The sequence below is a fragment of the Danio rerio genome, chromosome 4 (assembly GCF_049306965.1).
Source record: "Danio rerio strain Tuebingen ecotype United States chromosome 4, GRCz12tu, whole genome shotgun sequence".
Taxonomy (NCBI): domain Eukaryota; kingdom Metazoa; phylum Chordata; class Actinopteri; order Cypriniformes; family Danionidae; genus Danio; species Danio rerio.
The window spans coordinates 69574094-69594461 of NC_133179.1; the positions used below are offsets into that span (position 1 = coordinate 69574094).

At 39.0% G+C, this 20368-nt stretch overlaps 1 protein-coding gene across 11 annotated transcripts in view; it reads right to left on the reverse strand.

The window, feature by feature from the left end:
* Positions 1-20368, reverse strand: part of si:ch73-120g24.5 — a 76515-nt gene that overhangs the window by 2427 nt on the left and 53720 nt on the right. For 3 of the 11 annotated variants that reach the window (XM_073948318.1, XM_073948317.1, XM_073948316.1), the window contains one exon: positions 17532-17672. The exons of 1 other annotated variant lie outside the window; for it this stretch is intronic. In XM_073948318.1, the coding sequence (XP_073804419.1) occupies positions 17532-17616 (85 nt within the window). In that variant the 5' untranslated portion in view covers positions 17617-17672. Of the gene's footprint in view, positions 1-753; positions 6329-17531; positions 17673-19112; positions 19159-20368 lie in introns of those variants that run through there. 7 more of the 11 variants (XR_012402496.1, XM_073948312.1, XM_073948311.1 and 4 more) reach the window with 7 other exon arrangements.

A 20368-nucleotide genomic window follows, 5' to 3' on the forward strand; every position in this document is an offset into this window, starting at 1 on the left:
GTAGTGTTAGTAAGGCCAGCAGGGTGCGCTTAACCTGAAGTCTGTGTGGGTCCTTACACCCCAATATATTGATCGGGACTCTATACTGCTCAGTGAGTACCGTCCTTCAATTGAGACATTAAACCAAGGTCCTGACTCTATGTGGTCTTTAAAAATGCCAGGATGTCCTTCGAAAAAGAGTAGGGGTTAAACCCCGGCACCCTGAACAAATTGACCCACTGGCCTCTGTCCATCATGGCCTCCTAACAGCCTTTGGAAACTCTGTCAAAATACAGCCCTGAAAGTTACAGGTGTGGGTGTATTTCAGACTACAATAGCATAATCAGAGGCTATTAATTTCCATTTTATTATATACAAGGCAGGGGTTGGACGATGAAACTAAAACACTGGCCAATTTAGTGTTGGAGGTTTCATGGATAAATTTGAGCAGCCTTGTGGCCAATTTTCCTTTCACATATTAACTTACAATACCTAAATAAAATATAGTGGCAGAACATCTGAATGGGTTTAAATTGAATGCCCTAAACCCTTGAACACCTGGGAACAACACTGTTGTGTAGTGTAGTTCCCTGGTGAACAAATGAAACCGACTCGCTTCCTGTCAAAATCAAAGGATCGAGAGCTCGACCATGTAAGCTTCCCTCGTTCATTTAATGAGTTGGAACACACTTTAAAATGGCATTGGAGATTTCTTGAGGGAACAAGTGAAAGGAAGTCTGTTAGTGCATGTCTAAAGGTGGTGTGAAATGCAACCTATGTTGTAGACTGGAGGTCTCTGCTGCTCTTGGAATTACTGCCTTGTCTGAAGGGCCCAGTGCGAGAGCCCCTGATGCCTTAGAAATGCTCTCATCTGCCTCGGACTCTGAGATGTTCTCTGGTTCTGAAGGCACAGGATTTTCACCCCTTTGAAACCTAAATCAGTTGTGCCCAAACTTGGACCAGGAGAGCCGGTGTCGTGCAGAGTTTAGATCTAACCCTAAAACTAGCTAATCAAGCTCTTACTAGGTACACTAGAAACTTCCAAACACGTGTGTTTAGGCAAATTGGAGATACACTCTGCAAGACACCCACCCTCCAGGAGTGGCTCATAAGGGTGGCAACATAAGCCTTTTGGGAATGGGTTGCACATGACATCATCCCTGCAATGTTAAATTCAGATGGACAACAGGTAATAATAAAGCAATCACTAACAGATCTTCAAAATGATCATGTTTTGCGTTGTTTATGGTTGCTCAAATCTGTCAAAACAAGAAACGAGTTATTTTATGAAAGAGTTGATATTGTTAGGTTATAGAGCAAGGGTATTAAAACATATTCCTGGAGTTCTACCTTCCTGCAGAGTCCAGCTCCAACCCTTATCAAACACAACTACACCAACTAAGTAGGATCAGGACAGGTGTGTTTGATCAAGGTTGGAAGCTTAACTCTACAGGAAGGTAGATGTCCAGGAACAGGTTTGGTACTTTTTGTTTAGCCTCTTGTCAACACAAAAAGAATCCAGTTGGAATAAAAATACATGTATTGACCTTCTTATTGACCTATGGTCAAGACATAGTAGCAAAAGACGCACACTACTTATGCAAAATGACTAAATATTTACAATCGGGAATAACTACAAACTAACACCAACTGCATTAACTGAACTTAAGTCAAATTACTAACATTGTGGGGTTGGACGAACGACTGAGATCATTTTATGGCAGTACTGAAGGGAAATTGCATTGGGGTAGTAACTCTGCAGTTGTTGTCATTACAGCTAGCCTCATATATCTGAGGTCTGCCTGTTATAAACTGACCGTAAATTAAATCTCTGAACAAGAAACAATCATAAATAATCAAAACCTAACGCCAGGGTCATTAAAAAGAGATACGATAAGCGTATTTTTCAAAATAGTCAGGCGATCAGTCCAGTGATAGTGTGTCCTTTACACTAGACATCTTGGTTGCTTGGAGTAAAAAACTGTGTGCGCTGTCCGTGCTGCATTGTTGTGTCACTGAAGAACCTTTTGTTATCCAGAAAACCCTAGGTTGGATGAAGGAAGACGCACAGATTCTTGTTGACAAGAGTGCACTTGCAGAAGTCTTGAAGGTCAGATGTGCGTAACTTGAATCTTATGTAACTTATTCCTTCCTGCTGGAGGAGGGATTGACCATTCCCGCCTTTCAAAATGCAGAGGTGTGATTGGGTCATTGCTCTTTAGGTGTATGCCATCACATCCCACCATTCCATTGTGTGGAGCTTGTTCCCCTTTTACCAAAATACTGTTAAATAAAACAGTGTCTTTGGGATCTTAGAGATGGTGCCCGTAATTTGAATCCAAGGCAAAAGACGTGTGCAGCCAAAGAACTGTGCTGGGTAAATTTACGTACGGTTGTCTCTTTCCAGGTCATGCAGAACCTCAGATCAGAGGAGTGTCCACATGGGAAAGCTTTTATTCCTTCCGGCTGAAATAGAGACTGATCATCGAACCATTCAAAATGCAGTGATGTTATTGGGTCATTGCTCTTCAGGTGTATGCCCATGATATCCCACCATTCCTTATTGTCTTATCCCAAAGTACACAGTTAAATCTGTAGGATCTTGGTTCAGTCCATTTCTTTTTAACACCTTTTTCAAAGTTCTTGTGATGTACTTGTCCCGAACTTCTGAATTGGTTGAGGTAAACACTAAATTTTGTGTGTCAGGAGGTGAGATCATGTTGGTTATTATTCCAGATGGTATTTCTACTGTGGGTGCACATTTCCCTGGATGAATATAGAGTGTGTGGTGTATGTTTCTTGGCGTTTTGTGGTATAAAGCAAACATGCTTTCTTTGTCGTTGGTGCTAGTTGGAACTGGTTTGGTGTCCTTGATGTCCCAGGGACTTCCAGACACAGAGAGCCGAGGTAAAGAATTATTGCATTGGGAATTAAATCAGCCCATTAAAAGGTTGTTGATTCAGAATCTTGTACTGTCTCGACATCAGGCACTTTCTTACGATTTGCTCATTTTATTGGTCTTTGAGGGTCCTTTTGCAGATCTGCTATCCTCAACTCAACAGGACTAAATGATTCCAGTTGTGACTGCCCTAATAAATAAAATCAGGGCTTGACATTAACTTTTTTGATCACCAGTCACTGTGGCTAGTAGTTTTCCACAGTTACTAGCCACTTGCCATTTTCACTAGCCACAATTTGTTGTTGAGAAAATATATTTTATATGCATAAATTTGGCTCAAGATCCCAGATCACCAGTTAACTATGCATACAACAACATATTAAAGCAATTTTATCGTTAAGGATGATTGTTAAACTATATTAACAAAAATAACAGCAAGCAAAAGAAATCGGGTGAAAAACATTCCGTGCGCAATAATGAAAGGATGATCCTGCGCACATGGTTAGGCCAATTAATAACCTGTTCAAAGAATGGTTAAAGCGAAAGCGGCAACAACTGCTGCTGCTTACAAAGAATCTCGAGCCCTTGAAGGACTGTGGGTGCACGAGCATCGAACTAGTTGCGTTTTCAGGGCACGGTTGCTTCGAGTGAGGAAACGGCACAGGAGCTTTTAAACACTTGCGTGCATCAAACCATCTGTGCTTGCGACACCCTCGTCAGTGAGTAAGGAAAGCCTGTGTCACCGTGGGCATGATCCTCTAATTCGTTATTCACCTGCTTTCTTTTGCTCGCGTGAAAAGCTGATTTTGTCAGTCTCGATTCTAAGATCACATTTGTACGCATATAGACAAACGGTCCGAAACTAACAGTCTAATCTAGTGACGCCGAGCCAGCACTGGCAATTTAAAAATGAGTTTCAGCCAGCAAAATTGGCTAGTGGGAGTGGCTGTCTAACCCGCCACAACCGAAATCTACCCCCATTTGGCGGGTGTTAATGTAAAGCCCTGAAGATAATATACACTATAAACAACACAAAACCCAGGTGAACATAAATAACTGGCATCCAATTATGTGCTGCAATGATCGTCTTGTTTTGCAATACCTAATCAACCTATCTACAATTTTTCAATTTAATTCATCCTTATTTCTATAGCGCTTTTACAATGTAGATTGCATCAAATAGCTTAACATAGAAGTTCTAGTAAATTGCGTCAGTTCAGTTTTCAGAGTTGAAGTTCAGCTTAGTCCAGTTGTGTTTGGTTTTATTTTCACTGCTGAAACTCCAAACACTGAAGAGCAAATCCATCAATGCGCAGCTCCACAAGTCCCAAACCAAGCAAGCCAGTGGCAAGGAACAAACTTCACCAGTTGACAAAAGGTAAAAAAAAACAAAACCTTGAGACAAACCAGGCTTAGTTGGGCATGACCATTTCTCCTCTGGATGTACCTTGGATGTCCAATGTGGAGAAGCTCCAGGTGTGAGACGGTCACCGGGTGGTGTACAGGCAGGTCCACGGTATCAATGTGGAGACTCGTCTGTCACTGGGCTCCATCAGTGACCAATTCTCCATGACCACCACAAAATAACCCCCTATATCCTCATTCACTATTCCTTACATACGTCCACTTGAAGGGGCGAATGAAAATGAGTGAGCGAATTAGAATTTCGAACGCCACTAGAGATGGCTGCTTGCTCAAATTCTTCTCTATTTAAGGGGTATGGAGGGAAGGCGATTTTAAACACAGGCCATGTCTTTTCAGGCATTTCAGTGGAGTAAACAACCATAATGTAAACGGAGATGTGGAAAAGCTGCTTCTGGATTAATCGGCAGGGCAAAAAAAGAAATGCTCACTTAGGCAAACCTAGAGGATTGTTATTGCAGCCAGACTTACAGAACTCAACTGAATGTCCGGCGATATGTAATTTGAGGCTCCTTTTCTGGGTGAAACTCTTTCCACACTGATGACATGCGATCTCTTTTGCGTGAATCTTCATGTGCTGGGTGAGGTAATCTTTACGTATAAAACTCTTGCCACACTGACCGCATATGAACGATTTATCTTCAGTGTGAATCTTCTTGTGCAGGTTAAGGTAGTCTTTACACGTGAAACGTTTTCCGCACTGATCACATATGAAAGATTTCTCTTTAGAGTGAGTCTTTGTGTGCTTGTCAAAGTGATCCTTGCGCACAAAACTCTTTCCACAGTGATCGCATGCGAACGGTTTCTCCCCAGAGTGACCGATGATGTGACACCGAAGGTGAAACTCCTTGGTGAAACTCTTTCCACACTGGACACACGAGAACGGCTTCTCTCCAGTGTGAGTCCTCATGTGGCAAACAAGGGAGTTTTTACGTTTGAAGTGTTTATTGCACTGCGTGCAAGGGAATCGCTTCTCTTCACTGTGAATCTTCATGTGGTGTCTCAGTTCGTTTTTCTGTGCAAAACTCTGTCCACATTGAGAGCAAGTGTAGGGCTTCTCTCCAGTGTGAACGGTGATGTGATATTTAAGGGTTTGTGATTGCCTGAATTTCCTTCCGCAGTACTCGCAGGCAAAAGGCTTCTCTCCGGTGTGAATTCTCATGTGCACTCTAAGGTTTTGCCTTTGACTGAAACTCTTGCCGCACTCCGCACAAGAGTAAGGCTTCTCTTTGGTGTGAACTCTCAAGTGCTTTTCAAAACCCGCTTTGCTACCGAAACTCTTTCCACACTGAAAACATACAAAAGATTCCTCTTTCGTGTGAATCTTTGTGTGCTGGCTGAGGTAATCCTTCCGTATAAAACTCTTTCCGCACTGAAAACACGTAAAAGAGTCCTCTTTTGTGTGGATCTTCATGTGCTGGCTGAGGTAATCCTTGCGTATAAAACTCTTTCCACACTGACCACACGTGAACGGTTTCTTTCCAGTGTGACGGATAATGTGAGACCTGAACAAATGCTTTTTTGAAAAACTCTTTCCACACTTTCGGCAGGTATGCGGCTTCTCTCCAGAGTGAACCATCATGTGAACTTTAAGATTTTGTGACTGGCTGAATCTCTTTCCACAATGCTGGCAGGCAAAAGGCTTCTCCCCAGTGTGAACTCTCATGTGCACCTCAAGGCAGTGCTTTTGACTGAATCTCTTTCCGCACTCAGCACACGAGTAAGGCTTCTCTCCGGTGTGAGTTCTCATGTGCTTTTCAAATCTTGCCTTTGTATTGAAACTCTTTCCACAGTGCTCACATGTGGAAAGGTTCTCCCCAGTGTGAGTTCTCATGTGAATTTTAAGGCTTTGTTTTAGACTAAAAGTTTTTCCACACTGAGAACAGGTACATTTGCTTTTCTCGGCTGTTTCGCACGAAGTGCTTTTTGTCACTGGGGGGTTTTCGTCAGTCATCATAACTAGGGATTTCTGATCTTTCTCATCCATTTCATTCAGTTCCCGAGTTTCTTCTTTCAGCGCCATCGCCCCTAAAGTGAAAAAACACTAGTTAACCCCAGTTTGAAGGCACAAAACGGCAGAAATGAAAACCCCCACAGAACATCCAAACTATGGAGTGCGACACGGCTCAGTATTGGTTCTTTTTTCTTGAAAAAGTTTCCACTGAAAAGCAATAATATTTATATTATATGTAATATTTAAATAATATTTATAAATATATGTTTTTGTTGTCATGGAGGGTAAATCTTACGCTGCGTTCACACCAGAAGCGGAAGAAGCATTAAGCGCAAGTGATTTACATGTAAAGTTAATGTAAAGACACAAATAGATATCCTGCGGCGCGATTCACGCGAAGGAATCAGCGCGTGTTGATCGTTTTTGCGCGATTGATGAGCGTATTGCGTGTTTCAGGCAAATCACTCAAGTTTGAAAATCTGAACTTCAGCGAACATTCGCGCCGCATTACCCAAAAAGGAGCTTGCTCTTGTGAAGGCGTGTTAATGGCATAGCGCTTGTAGTTGGTGTCCGAGGGAAAATATTCCTGCCGACACCGGACCCCAGTTCATCAAACTGGGCTTGGCTCAGTCAGAAACCCTCCATCATCCAGGTATAGTTTCTGGAGGAGTTTATAAACTCAGAGCTGGGTACACCTCTGAAAGGATCTAGTTCAGCGGTTCCCAACAGGGAGGTCCCGGCCCACAAGGGGGCCTTAGTGAGCTTTGTGGGGTTTTTTTTTAGCCGTGGACAATTAGGAGAACAATCATGTCGCTTGGTTCATTTAATCCCCTGGCTGACCAAAAAAAATTGACAAATTTGTAATTCCTCCTCCACAAAAAAGAGTCTCACTGATTCGCCTCCAGCAGCTAATACTATTGACCCAAGCATTCTGGAACCAGGTGAGGAAACTCCAAACAGGTCGCAGCGCTAGCTATTCACCTTATTCTCCGCCGACAAGTGGGCGCTGTCATTTGAATCTTTTTGGCTTGAGACTTCCGGTGTCATTCACTTCCATTTATTTTTTGACGTTAGAAACTGATCATTACGCAGCTTGATGTCGCAGTTTGATATTTTCTTATTATATTATTCTACTTGGTCTGTATAGTTATGCAAACATTTGTTTGTAGAGCAAGTAGTTTGACCGTTTTCTGACGTTTATTATTCCTAGTCATTTCTCCCATAGGCGACTGAATCGGAAGTTCTAGGACAATCGCGAAAACAGGCGCACTTCCGCATTTTAGAATCAGGTCAATACTGGAACAGCAAAATGCAGGAAATGCCAAAATAGTTACCTGAACTATGGGTTTTATCCCATTTTCTCCAAGCAAGGAGTCGCAAGAGAGGCATTTTTTGAGCGCAAGGCAAAAGAATTGACACACACACCAAATGAGATGAAGGACGTCACAGCTACTGATGAGAAACTTTTATAAAATTGGCAACTAATATAGGGCCGATTTAAATGCAAAAGACTTATGTTTTTTAGTTACACATGACCTACTGATGTTTTGCTTTTATATTTGACATTAGGCTATTATTTGTGCATAAACATATCTAGATATAAAAATAAACAAACTTTGTTTGAATTTTTTTTTTTTATCATTACAGTAAAGTGCAAACTTATACAAGCTATAATATCATTAAATGTTGAGGAGGGCCTTACAATATTTTCCATGGGACAAGGAGGTCTCAGTCAAAAAAAAAAGGTTGGGAACCACTGATCTAGTGGACTCAGACACGGCGTCAAACATATCAATGCTGTTTTTCAGCCTTCATAAAGCACATAAACACAGCTATTCTCTTAATAAAATCCATGTTAGCCATTTAGCAGCGAAGCTAGAGTCACCGGGCTGACAGAAACCCATCATGGTTTGACTCTTGGCGCTTGCCTTGGGCGTAGCTGTGCATTTATATTTCTGCATGCTGTTTGTGTTGCTCTGCAACAACACTTCTGAAACGCTAGCTGGCAGTGGGTCATGTTCCTCTGCGTCGAGTTTCTTTGTGTGTGTTTTGTTTTACAAAATGTTCAAGTAGCTAAAAGTCGGTCTGGGAACCGTCAGACATGTGACAATTTTAATCATAAGGTAAACACAAAACAACAGTTTTCATCTGGAGCTCCATCGGGTAACTCGTTTAAACACTCGCTCCATTGAGCTCGCGGCTCTCAGCACTGGCCACACTTGTCGCAGCCACCATGCCGACCAATCAAAGCTTGCGCTATGTGTCGTTGTGACGCGTAGTTACATTTTTTGAGAGCGGAGCAACCTACACCCACAGTGAGGGCAAAACAACTTGACAAAGTATATATTGGCCTTAATAGTCAACTAATCTATAGTCAACCGAAACACGAAAGTTGACATTGGTTGGTTAGTCATTGCTGGATGCAATTCACAGCGGAGCGTCTGTTGTGAAGTGAATTTCACGCACGAATGAAGTGGATTTGATGTGCAAATAAAGTGAGTAAACTCAATGTTCACGTGTATATTTACGCGCGAATAGCGCGATTTAGCGGTGGTTTCCGCGTCTGGTCAGGTACACTTCAGAGTTTAGCTCTAAAATCTTTTGTTTTAATTTGTTTCAAAATGGTGCGTGTCGGTATACAATTTTTTAAACACTCCACCACCGCCATGCTGCAGTAGACGAGGTTGTATCAAACTGCTATCTAGTATCCCTCTAAACGCAACAATATCGCCTGAGAGAGAAGTACAGTTTCAATAAAATATGGCAAAGAGCCTTCTCCATGAGAAGTGCCACCAAGGCGAGTCTCATCTTGTGTTCTGTTTGCATGAACAGACACTAGTCCCTTCCACACATACAGACCTTTCCGGAAAATTACCAACAATTTTCTGGAAAGGTCTGTATGTGCGAACAGGCCCTTTTTGATAATACTGGTAAATTTGTTCCGGCTATTTTCCGGAAAGAGCAGTTGTAACATTACCGTAATTTGCCGGAACGCTGCGCTGTGTGAACGCAGAAGGAAGATTGCTGGAAAGAGCGCATTCACGTCTAGAATGCGCTGATGTAAGGCATCTACTTTAGTCAATCAGAACACACATTCACGTCTGTGCGGTTTATGAGATTAAAAACCTGTGAATATTTTTCTAGAAACATTTAGCTGCTAGATGTTAGTCAGAACACGTTTCTATGTTCCTTTTTAATGCCAAATTGGTAACGTTCCATTCACATCGGGCATCAACGCTTCCTATTCACTTTGAATGGGTGATGTCAGGCTGTTGCCAAACTGCATTGTGGATCTGTTAGCACTGCTTCAGTGGCGTTGCTTGCTGCAGAAGTTGGGAACTTCTCAACTTTTCAAGTGGCAACTGATGCGTCAGCCAATCAGGTCGTTTATGCACATCATTATCTAAGTCAGTAGTCGATTGCGGACTAATTTCACCAATTATCGCGTCAGCCCCAACTTCAGACATGCCCTCTGTCAAGCGTTGACGCTGAAGTCCAGTGTGAATGGGCTGTAAAACGAAATCGATAAAATGCTTATAATAAGCCGTTGTTTGTTTATCTTCAAGTTCTGATGTGCACACACACTAGGGTTGTAACAATATACCGGTATGACGGTTTACCACAATTTGAACGTGCACGATTATCATACCATGAACAATTGCATATCAACGGTTTTAACCCTTAAAGAGCGAGACAGCCGCCCGCGGCTAAAAATAAGTATTGCTCTTAAATGTTTAATAACTTTTGATCCGCTGATCAGATTCATACAATTCAAAGATTGGCATAAAGAAGAGAATCTCAGCTTTCCAGTGCTGTATCACATCACATTCGCGGACTTTCAGAGGCTCCGGAATCAGTGCGGTTACGTCATCAACATTTGACAACGCTGATTTGACAAAGAAACGCTCGTCACTGTGTCTCCGGACAAATCAGACATGATACATTGATGCATTGTCCCTCCTCCATGCCCAGATTGGTTCAAACTCGCTATATCACAACCAATAAGCATAGGTTTCGCTTTTGTTTGTGGACCAAGCTTTTTGAACAACACGGAATGAGAGATAGGCATACATTTATGCGCGGCTAAATAAAACGCAAAAAAAAAAAGTTTTGCATGAAATAACTCTCATACTAAGTACTTTTGCATGCACAGCAGCACAGAAACATGACAAAACAGTGACACAGCAAAGACGAACTGCTGCTCTTGCTGTTTTCAAAAGACACAAATGAAGGTGCAGCTGTTTGTCTGCATTGCAGACAACCATATCCATATCCATATCCACAGACAACCATATCCATGCTGGCACATAAAACCTAAGGATGTTCCATATTGAATCTAGTTTCGTTATGTAACTATTTATAGTATAGTAAATATTTATATCTATTTTTTACTGAGGATTTGCACCATGTTTATTTGGACTTTATTTGGACTTTGACACATTATTTATTATTTACTTATTTTTATTTGTTCATTGTAAGTGGTGTTGTTTATAGTAACTAAAAATATATTATTTGGAAAAAGTCAAATTTGCTTCACTGTTCTATTATTTTGTAACATTTGTAACATACCGTATACCGCGAAACCGTCAAACCGTGGTATTGTTTTAGACGATTATCATACCGTGAAAAATTCATACCGTTACAACCCTAACACACACACACACACACACTCATATTATGTATATCTCGACAAGCGAAAGTGTTTCTCTTTATGTTTTCATCGAAGTTGTTCACAATACTTATCTATCCACAGAGTTTGTGATGTAGTCAAATGTTTACAAGTACAAGCGCAGCCATTTAGAGGTCATTTCTGGTTAATGATGTCAGAATTGACCAGTATTTTGGAATGGTTGAGTGAATGCTCTTTTCCAGAAAAAATCCGTAACGTCCTCGCCTTTGTGAACAGCGCCTTTTGCAGCAAAGTCGTTCCGGAAATTTTCCTGATATTTACCGGTACCACTGTGTGAAAGGGGCTACTGACTGGCATCGTCAGTGTGCATGAACTCACAGAAAAGTGATCCGAGAGAAGTCAAAGTGATCCCTGAGGCTCTATCGGAAATTCTAAATTGACCCAAAACAAATTCATATGAGTGCTAAGATTGCCAATGAAAATTCAGAAATATGGCTTAACCAGTTTACTAAGAGCGGCAAAAAGCTTATAAAAAAACAAAACTAAAGACACGGTGGGATTCTAGTCTAGGTGAACGCCCCCATCAAGAGCTTTAAACTTTTCCCCATTCTGCGACAGATGCAAAATTAACAAGGCTTCCTTGTCACACATGTTTTGGTTTTGTCCTAAATTATTTGTTTTTTGGACTGCCATATTTGATTTTTTTTCAAAGGTTTTTAAAAAGGAGGTTAAGCCAGATCATTGCCTAGCAATTCTTGGATACTCTGGGGCATTGAACACTTTTCCAAGTTTCCAACAGCGACCTCTATTGATCGGCATGATTCTTGCAAAAAAAAAAAAAAAACTATTTTATTAAACTGGAAATCCCCAGACTCCTAATGTTTTAAAGCTTGGTTGGGTGAATTGTCTCACGTCATACAACTGGAGAGGATACATTCCCTGGAGCCCAAATCTCATCTGCAATTTCAAACTGCCTGGCAACCCTTTCTGGATTTCCTCAAAACTGAATAGTGCACTACTACTCTCATAGTAATGACTGAATTTACTATGTTGTTAATTCATAATATTGTGTTGACTATGTTAAATGTCCCTAACTTATTCATTTATTTATGTAATTTTTCATTTTTTTGTTTTTTATTTATTTTTTGGGGGGGGGGGGGGGGTCCAATTTATTTTATTATTATTTTTTTTTCTTCTTCTTCTTCTCTGTTGATACATTATGTAAAACCGTTTAAAATAAAATAATTAAAAAAAAAAAAGGAAAAAAAAGAGCCTTTAAACTTTCTCCGCAAGCGATCAAATACATCTCTACCAATTCTGCTTCTGGACTATCCAGTGTAATCATGTGGCTAGTGTTGTTTTGACAGTTCTGTCTGACCTCTGTGGAATTAGTCAGTTGAACACAAAATATTTTTAAAGCTCAAGAACCAAAGAGATCTTCTACATTTCCTACATGACATTATAGGGGTGGGAATCTTAGGGCGCCGTTGCATCTTTTGCTTTAACACAGATTTTGTTTTCTTCTTTCTATCTTTAAAGCAAAGTAATTGTAACGACCCATAATGACTTCACTTCCAAGATCTTTAATCAATAAACAAATGCAAGTGATCAGGCAAGTCAACAAGGTTGAAAAGAACAGGAAATGCATTAAAATCACCTGCTTGGTAGCTAGGGCTGCCCCTCTAAAGGCTGGTTTATACTTCTGCGTCAAGCGATTGATGTGACCCTAGGCCAGTGGTCACCAAACTTGTTCCTGGAGGGCCGATGTCCTGCGGATTTTAGCTCCAACCCTAATCAAACACACCCGAACAAGCTAATCAAGGTCTTACTAGGTATACTTGAAACATCCAGGCAGGTGTGTTGAAGCAAGTTGGAGCTAAATCCTGCAGGGACACCGGCCCTCCAGGACCGAGATTGGTGACCCCTGCCCTGGACGCTAGCCTTGGGCGTAGCTGTGCATTTATACTTCTGCATGCTGTTTGTGTTGCTCTGCAACAACACTTCTGAAACGCTAGCTGGCAGTGGGTTATGTTCCTTTGCGTCGAGTTTCTTTGTGGGTGTTTTGTTTTATCTGAACGCTACCTTAATGTACAAGTAGCTCAGTCTAGGAACCGGCAGACGTGCAACAATTTTAATCATAAGGTTATTCACAAAACAACAATTTTCATCTGGAGCTCCATCGGGTAACTATCATGTAAACACTCGCTCCATCGAGCTCGCGGCTCTCAGCGGTGGCCACACTTGTCGCAGCCACCATGCCGACCAATCAAAGCTTGCGATATGTGTCGTTGTGACGCATAGTTAATTTTTTTTGAGACTGCCTGCTCTGTTCCAAAATTAAACCAGTTTCCGATTGCTCCCGCGCTTTATTCGGAAATTTATACAGAAATCTGGTCGGGTCCCACAGTTCCCGCGATACAGCCGCGGAAATGCAGACCTCTACTGTGAATGAATGAAGAATGATTGACAGGCGCAGCTGAGTGAAGCGCTGAACTGAACATGAATTAAAGCACTGGAGTATTCATCTGTTTTACATTCAACTATAGAATGGCTTCAGAACATTTGGGATATAGTAGGCCTACACGACGACTTCCTAGTGTTTTTTAATAGGCTACATTCATGGCTTTTGTTGGCCTATAATTTACACAGAATTTATTTATGGATACCCGATCCAGCAAAAATATGGGGTATCGAACCGATATCCGATCCAAGTATCGTGATCAGTCCATCTCTAACCCTAACCTGCCTAATTAACCTAGTTAAGCCTTTAAATGTCACTTTTAGCTGTATGGAAGTGTCTTGAACAATATCTAGTAAAATAAGAAATTAGAAATGTGTTGAAAAAATCGTTTCTTCGTTAAAACAGAAATTGGGGGGAAAAATAAACAGGGGAGCTAATAATTCTGACTTCAACTGTATGTATGTATGTATGTGTATATATATATATACATATATATTTATAGAACAGTTCTGTCTGGTTCTTAAATCTGATTGGCTGATAGCCGTGAGATATTTTGCCCGTAACAGCACACAAAGTCCTCTTTACCTTTGTGTATTATAGTGATGCACTGCAGATAATCCACGGGTTGGGTTATAAAAAAAAATACATTATGATTAAGTGCGGGTCGGTTGCGGGTGTATTTAGCGGGACATGGCAGTGGACCTGCGAAAAAGCAGAGTGGGCTTTGCAGAATGGGAAGATGAGACGACCAAAATACTGGATGAAGAGTAGCCAACTGTTCAAATTTTCAGTTAGAGGAGTCATCAGAGGAAAACCTGCAATCGTTTTTAGAGAAACAAAATCGCTTATTTCCACAACTGCATCGCCTTGCGAGGAGAATATTGTTCATTCCTACAACAAGAGCTGCAACCGAATGCTCATTCACTGCAGCTGGCCGCATTTAGAGGCAAGGCGGAATCGCCCGAATCCAGGCACAGTAGATGCAGTTCTGTTTTTGCAGAGTGCGAAGAAAAAGGCCAAGTAAACATAACATAGCTGCCGTTTAGGCTGAAGTGGCATCGTTTTTGTTATCTTGTTCCTGTATCTGTAAAAGCTAAAATGTCTTATTTTTACTTTCTTTATCGATTTGAAAATGAAGAAAATGTTGTCTAAAAGCAAACTTTTGTTTTTATAAATAAATGTTTATTTAAAAACGTTAACGATTACCCCCCTGGTCCTAACTTTGGTCCGCGACAATCACCCCACCGCCCGGGTCCTCGTTGTCGTATGCGCAATCACACCACCATCTCTCGTTTTCGCTTTCGGTATGAGGGCGGCATGATCATCTTTTGCCTAGAGCTCCAGTTCAGTGACCTATCATGCTTAAAACAAAGAAATATTAAAGAGACGACCGGGTGCGAAAACATAAATCAGATAAAACTATATGTGCGAGTGGATGATTAGTATGAAGCCGCGGATTCGGGTGTCATTTCAGCTGATCCGCGCATCTCTATTGTATTACTCCGCCCACATACAAGCAGAGGACGGTCTACAGTTTGACAAATAGTCCTGCCTTTGGGCAACATAATGTACTTTTAGGGTATTTTAGTCGAGAATGTAGTCGTTTAGATTGTAACTATGCAGTTTATTTATAACAGTTTGACAAATAGTCCTGCCGTTGGGCAACATAATGTACTTTTAGGGCTATTTTAGTCGAGAATGTAGTCGTTTAGATTGTAACTATGCAGTTTATTTATAACAGTTTGACAAATAGTCCTGCCGTTGGGCAACATAATGTACTTTTAGGGCTATTTTAGTCGAGAATGTAGTCGTTTAGATTGTAACTATGCAGTTTATTTATAACAGTTTGACAAATAGTCCTGCCGTTGGGCAACATAATGTACTTTTAGGGCTATTTTAGTCGAGAATGTAGTCGTTTAGATTGTAACTATGCAGTTTATTTATAACAGTTTGACAAATAGTCCTGCCGTTGGGCAACATAATGTACTTTTAGGGCTATTTTAGTCCAGAATGTAGTTGTTTAGATTGTAACTATGCAGTTTATTTATAACAGTTTGACAAATAGTCCTGCTGTTCGGCAACATAATGTACTTTTAGGGCTATTTTAGTCGAGAATGTAGTCGTTTAGATTGTAACTATGCAATTTATTTATAACAGTTTGACAAATAGTCCTGCCGTTGGGCAACATAATGTACTTTTAGGGCTATTTTAGTCGAGAATGTAGTCGTTTAGATTGTAACTATGCAGTTTATTTATAACAGTTTGACAAATAGTCCTGCCGTTGGGCAACATAATGTACTTTTAGGGCTATTTTAGTCGAGAATGTAGTCGTTTAGATTGTAACTATGCAGTTTATTTATAACAGTTTGACAAATAGTCCTGCCGTTGGGCAACATAATGTACTTTTAGGGCTATTTTAGTCGAGAATGTAGTCGTTTAGATTGTAACTATGCAGTTTATTTATAACAGTTTGACAAATAGTCCTGCCGTTGGGCAACATAATGTACTTTTAGGGCTATTTTAGTCGAGAATGTAGTCGTTTAGATTGTAACTATGCAGTTTATTTATAACAGTTTGACAAATAGTCCTGCCGTTGGGCAACATAATGTACTTTTAGGGCTATTTTAGTCGAGAATGTAGTCGTTTAGATTGTAACTATGCAGTTTATTTATAACAGTTTGACAAATAGTCCTGCCGTTGGGCAACATAATGTACTTTAGGGCTATTTTAGTCGAGAATGTAGTCGTTTAGATTGTAACTATGCAGTTTATTTATAACAGTTTGACAAATAGTCCTGCCGTTGGGCAACATAATGTACTTTTAGGGCTATTTTAGTCGAGAATGTAGTCGTTTAGATTGTAACTATGCAGTTTATTCATAACAGTTTGACAAATAGTCCTGCCGTTGGGCAACATAATGTACTTTTAGGGCTATTTTAGTCGAGAATGTAGTCGTTTAGATTGTACCTATGCAGTTTATTCATAACAGTTTGACAAATAGTCCAGCCGTTCGGCAACATAATGTACTTTTAGGGCAATTTTAGTCGAGAATGTAGTTGTTTAGATTGTAACTATGCAGTTTATTTATAACAGTTTGACAAATAGTCCTGCTGTTGGGCAACATAATGTACTTTTAGGGCTATTTTAGTCGAGAATGTAGTCGTTTAGATTGTAACTATGCAGTTTATTTATAACAGTTTGACAAATAGTCCTGCCGTTGGGCAACATAATGTACTTTTAGGGCTATTTTAGTCGAGAATGTAGTTGTTTAATATAGTATTAATATAGTATTTTAATAGTTACTTTCCTATCCTGGTTCTCAACAGTGCTATTCAGAGATCTCACCCCAGAACATCCTATCCTTATCGCAAACACAACAGCAGTCTGGTAGTGATTGTGTTGCTTTTTTCAGGGTAATTATTGTGATATCCCGATTGCAACAGAGAAATACTGTAGACTGAAATAGACTAGGGAGATATCTCTGTAGACTGATGGCATTTCATGTCATGTTTAACCTTATAATCTTAAAATGTGAGCAAAATCAGCTGTTTTATCATCACTTTATACATTACGCTACAGAGAGTCTTTCAAACACTGGCTCTAAAGTGATGTTGCGGAATTAGTAACAGCTTCTGCAGTTCTGACGTCAGCTGCAGATGTGTATCCAAGTGTTTGATTTTCTGTTTATATACACAATTGTGCCGTCGAACTGTTCCATAAACACAATATCACACTCGTAGCGGTGCGATGTGGATGTATATCAGCACTGGTGGGACACTAAGGCACTTTGTCTACAGCCTCGAGCCAACGCACGCCTCCCACCAGTACCGATATATAGCCATATTGCACTGCTACTCGTGATTATATATATATATATATATATATATATATATATATATATATATATATATATATATATATATATATAACTCCGGGCTTGACATTGAGATTTATACAATTATTACTAATTTAACATGTGACACTGTGCAAATCGCAAGCAGGATCTTCTCAAGTTCGCCTGAAGGAAGTGTTAGCATTTGCCTGATCATGCGAATTACTTTGTCAAATTAAACCCCTTACCAAGACACTCACATGACTTACTCCAAAAATATTTTTAATTTATTTAGAGCAGCACACGTTAGATAATCAAACGACTGGGAGTTAAACTTTGAGGTATAAAAACTAACCTGTTTGTTCCTCACGATCTTCACGCTTCAGTGTGAACACTTCTGTAATCCTCAGATCGTCACTCTCCTCTTTAATAAACGCCATCTTTATAATAGTAGATGATAATAAAGAGCAGATCTCCCGTGTTTAGACACTTTACCCTGTTTAAGATGAGAAAAAAAAACAGAAATAAGCAATTATATATATATATATATATATAAGGTTTACCATTATATTTAATATTGAACTTTAATGACTAGCTTGTGTGTATTTACACTGTTTTGACTAGCGGGTAATTCGATCAATTTGTTGAATCATTTAAGAAACTGTTGATTCAAATAATTTTTTTTTTTTTTTTTTTTACAATAACATCATAAAGTCCAAGGGATCACAGACAGAATTTAAAAAGTGTCAATAATATACAAAGCCATAAGAAAAAAAACATTAAAAAGCACATACAAACATAAATACCATTATAGAAAAAGGAAGAAAAAAAATAGAATTATAGTATTATCAATAATGAAGTAATAATACTAAAATACTAAATTAAGCAAATTAATTAAATTACAATGACACTTAAACAAAGAATCACAAGGAAAGCAGCTATAACCGAGGATCTTCTTTAAATACATCTGTATAATATTTTAGGAATCTTACAGATTTTTTTTAATCTTAATAAAATGAAGTGATTTTAGGAAATAGCTAAATTCTATTGTAAAATGAGCAAAGGATGGGTAATTATTTGCGAATTTCTGTTTGTGAATGGAAAAACTTGCCATATAAGATAAAAAAATGTAGAATATGTTCCAGCGGGTTTATATTTTGGGTTATTATAATAGAAAATAATGTCTTTAAGACTAAAGCAATTCACAGCACTGGCAGAATCATATATATGAGAACCTAGGAGTGACCACCCTGCTTAAAAAACAGCTTAAACCAGCCTAGGCTGGTTGGCTGGTTTTAGAGGGGTTTTGGCCACTTCCAGGCTGGTTTCCAGCCTGGTCTTAGCTGGTCAGGCAGGAAAATGACCAGCTAAAACCAGCTTGATCAGCCTGGTTTAAGCTGGACATAGCTGGGTTTGGTTGGGCTCCCAGTCTGATTAGGCTGGTCAAGCTGGTCATTCAGTAGGGCAAAATATTTTCAGTAGGGAAAAACTGCTTGGATATTGGACAATCACAAAAACATAAGCACTAGTGTCTCCTCTGCTTGTTTGCAGATGTCCAAAAATTAGGAAATACTAGAATTGACAGGGTAAATATGCGAACATTTGAAAATGTGTTTCTTTTGCCTTGTTGTAAATGCAATATTTCCCAGGTAAAAGTCAGGTTCTATTCCAGTAGTTGATTCATATGACTCGGGGTTTTGAAATAGGTTTTTCCTCATCTCTAATCGCCAGTGACTGAATTCATGTTTACTAACAGAGTCATGATGCAGAGCCTTTTCTGCTAACGTTACTCGCTTTCATATTACACTCGCGTAAGTTGTTTTTCAGATTAAAGCATTGCAATGTTACATTTGACGACAGTCCGCTTAGCATCGCTTATGAAATAAACTACAATTTAGTTTGAACAAATTGAATTAAAACGTTGCAAAACACAAACCTTTCTTTTTGTTTACCTCAAACACGGGAGCGCGACACGGAATTATGACGTCATAGGTCAGTACCAAAATAAGAGTCTAGAGTAAGCAAGACTATATATTAGTAATACAACCTGCTAAACTGTATAGGCTGTGTTTCAAAATGTGTATGTATATATATATATATATATATATATATATATATATATATATATATATATATATATATATATATATATATATATATATATATATCCCCCTTTTTTTTAATTTCCCAAACGTTGTTTAACAGAGTAAGGACATTTTCACAGTATGTCTGATAATATGTTTTCTTCTGGAGAAAGTCTTGTTTTATTTTGGCTAAAATAAAAGCAGTTTTAAATTTTTTAAAGCATTTTAAGGACAAAACTATTAGCCCCTTTAAGCTATATTTTTGACCATCGATGTACAATAACTTGCCTAATTACCCTAACCTGTCCAGTTAACCCAATTAACCTAGTTAAGCCTTTAAATGTCACTTTAAGCTGTATAGAAGTGTCTTGAAAAATATGTAGTCAAATATTATTTACTGTCATCATGGCAAAGATAAAATAAATCAGTTATTAGAAATGAGTTATTAAAATGATTATGTTTAGAAATGTGCTGAAAAAAATCTCTCCGTTAAACAGGAATTGGGGAGAAAAAATAAACAGGGGGCGAATAATTTTGACTTTAACTGTATATATAAGCAACACCTTTCATTATGATACGAACAATTAAAACAAGTACATAATGAAACATAATAATAATTGATTAAATATATTACATAACTGTTTCTTCAGGCATGAAAGTAAATTTATAGTAAGTAGAACATCAAATTTACCTTAAACATCGCCCATTTGGAATCCACTTAGAATAAAAATTCAAGCGATGTGTACTGTCCTAATATTTATGAGTTAGCCTCAACACTTGCACTTCATAATAAAAAGTGAGATTTCATCAATAATGTTTTTTAATCACATATTAACAATAACTTTCCACAACAACAATAAAGTTGATAAGCTTTATTAATAAATGTTTCTGTATTTTGGTCAAACCTCAACGTGTTATCAATAATGATTACCAAATACATGCAGTGCAGCTGGAAAGTATTCATAGCTCTTCACTTTTTTCACATTTTTTTATGTTACAGCCTTATTCCATAGTGGATTAAATTAATTTATTCCCTCAAGATTCTACACACAATAGCCCATAATGACAACATAAATAAACTGACATTTTTTATTAACAATAAAAAAGC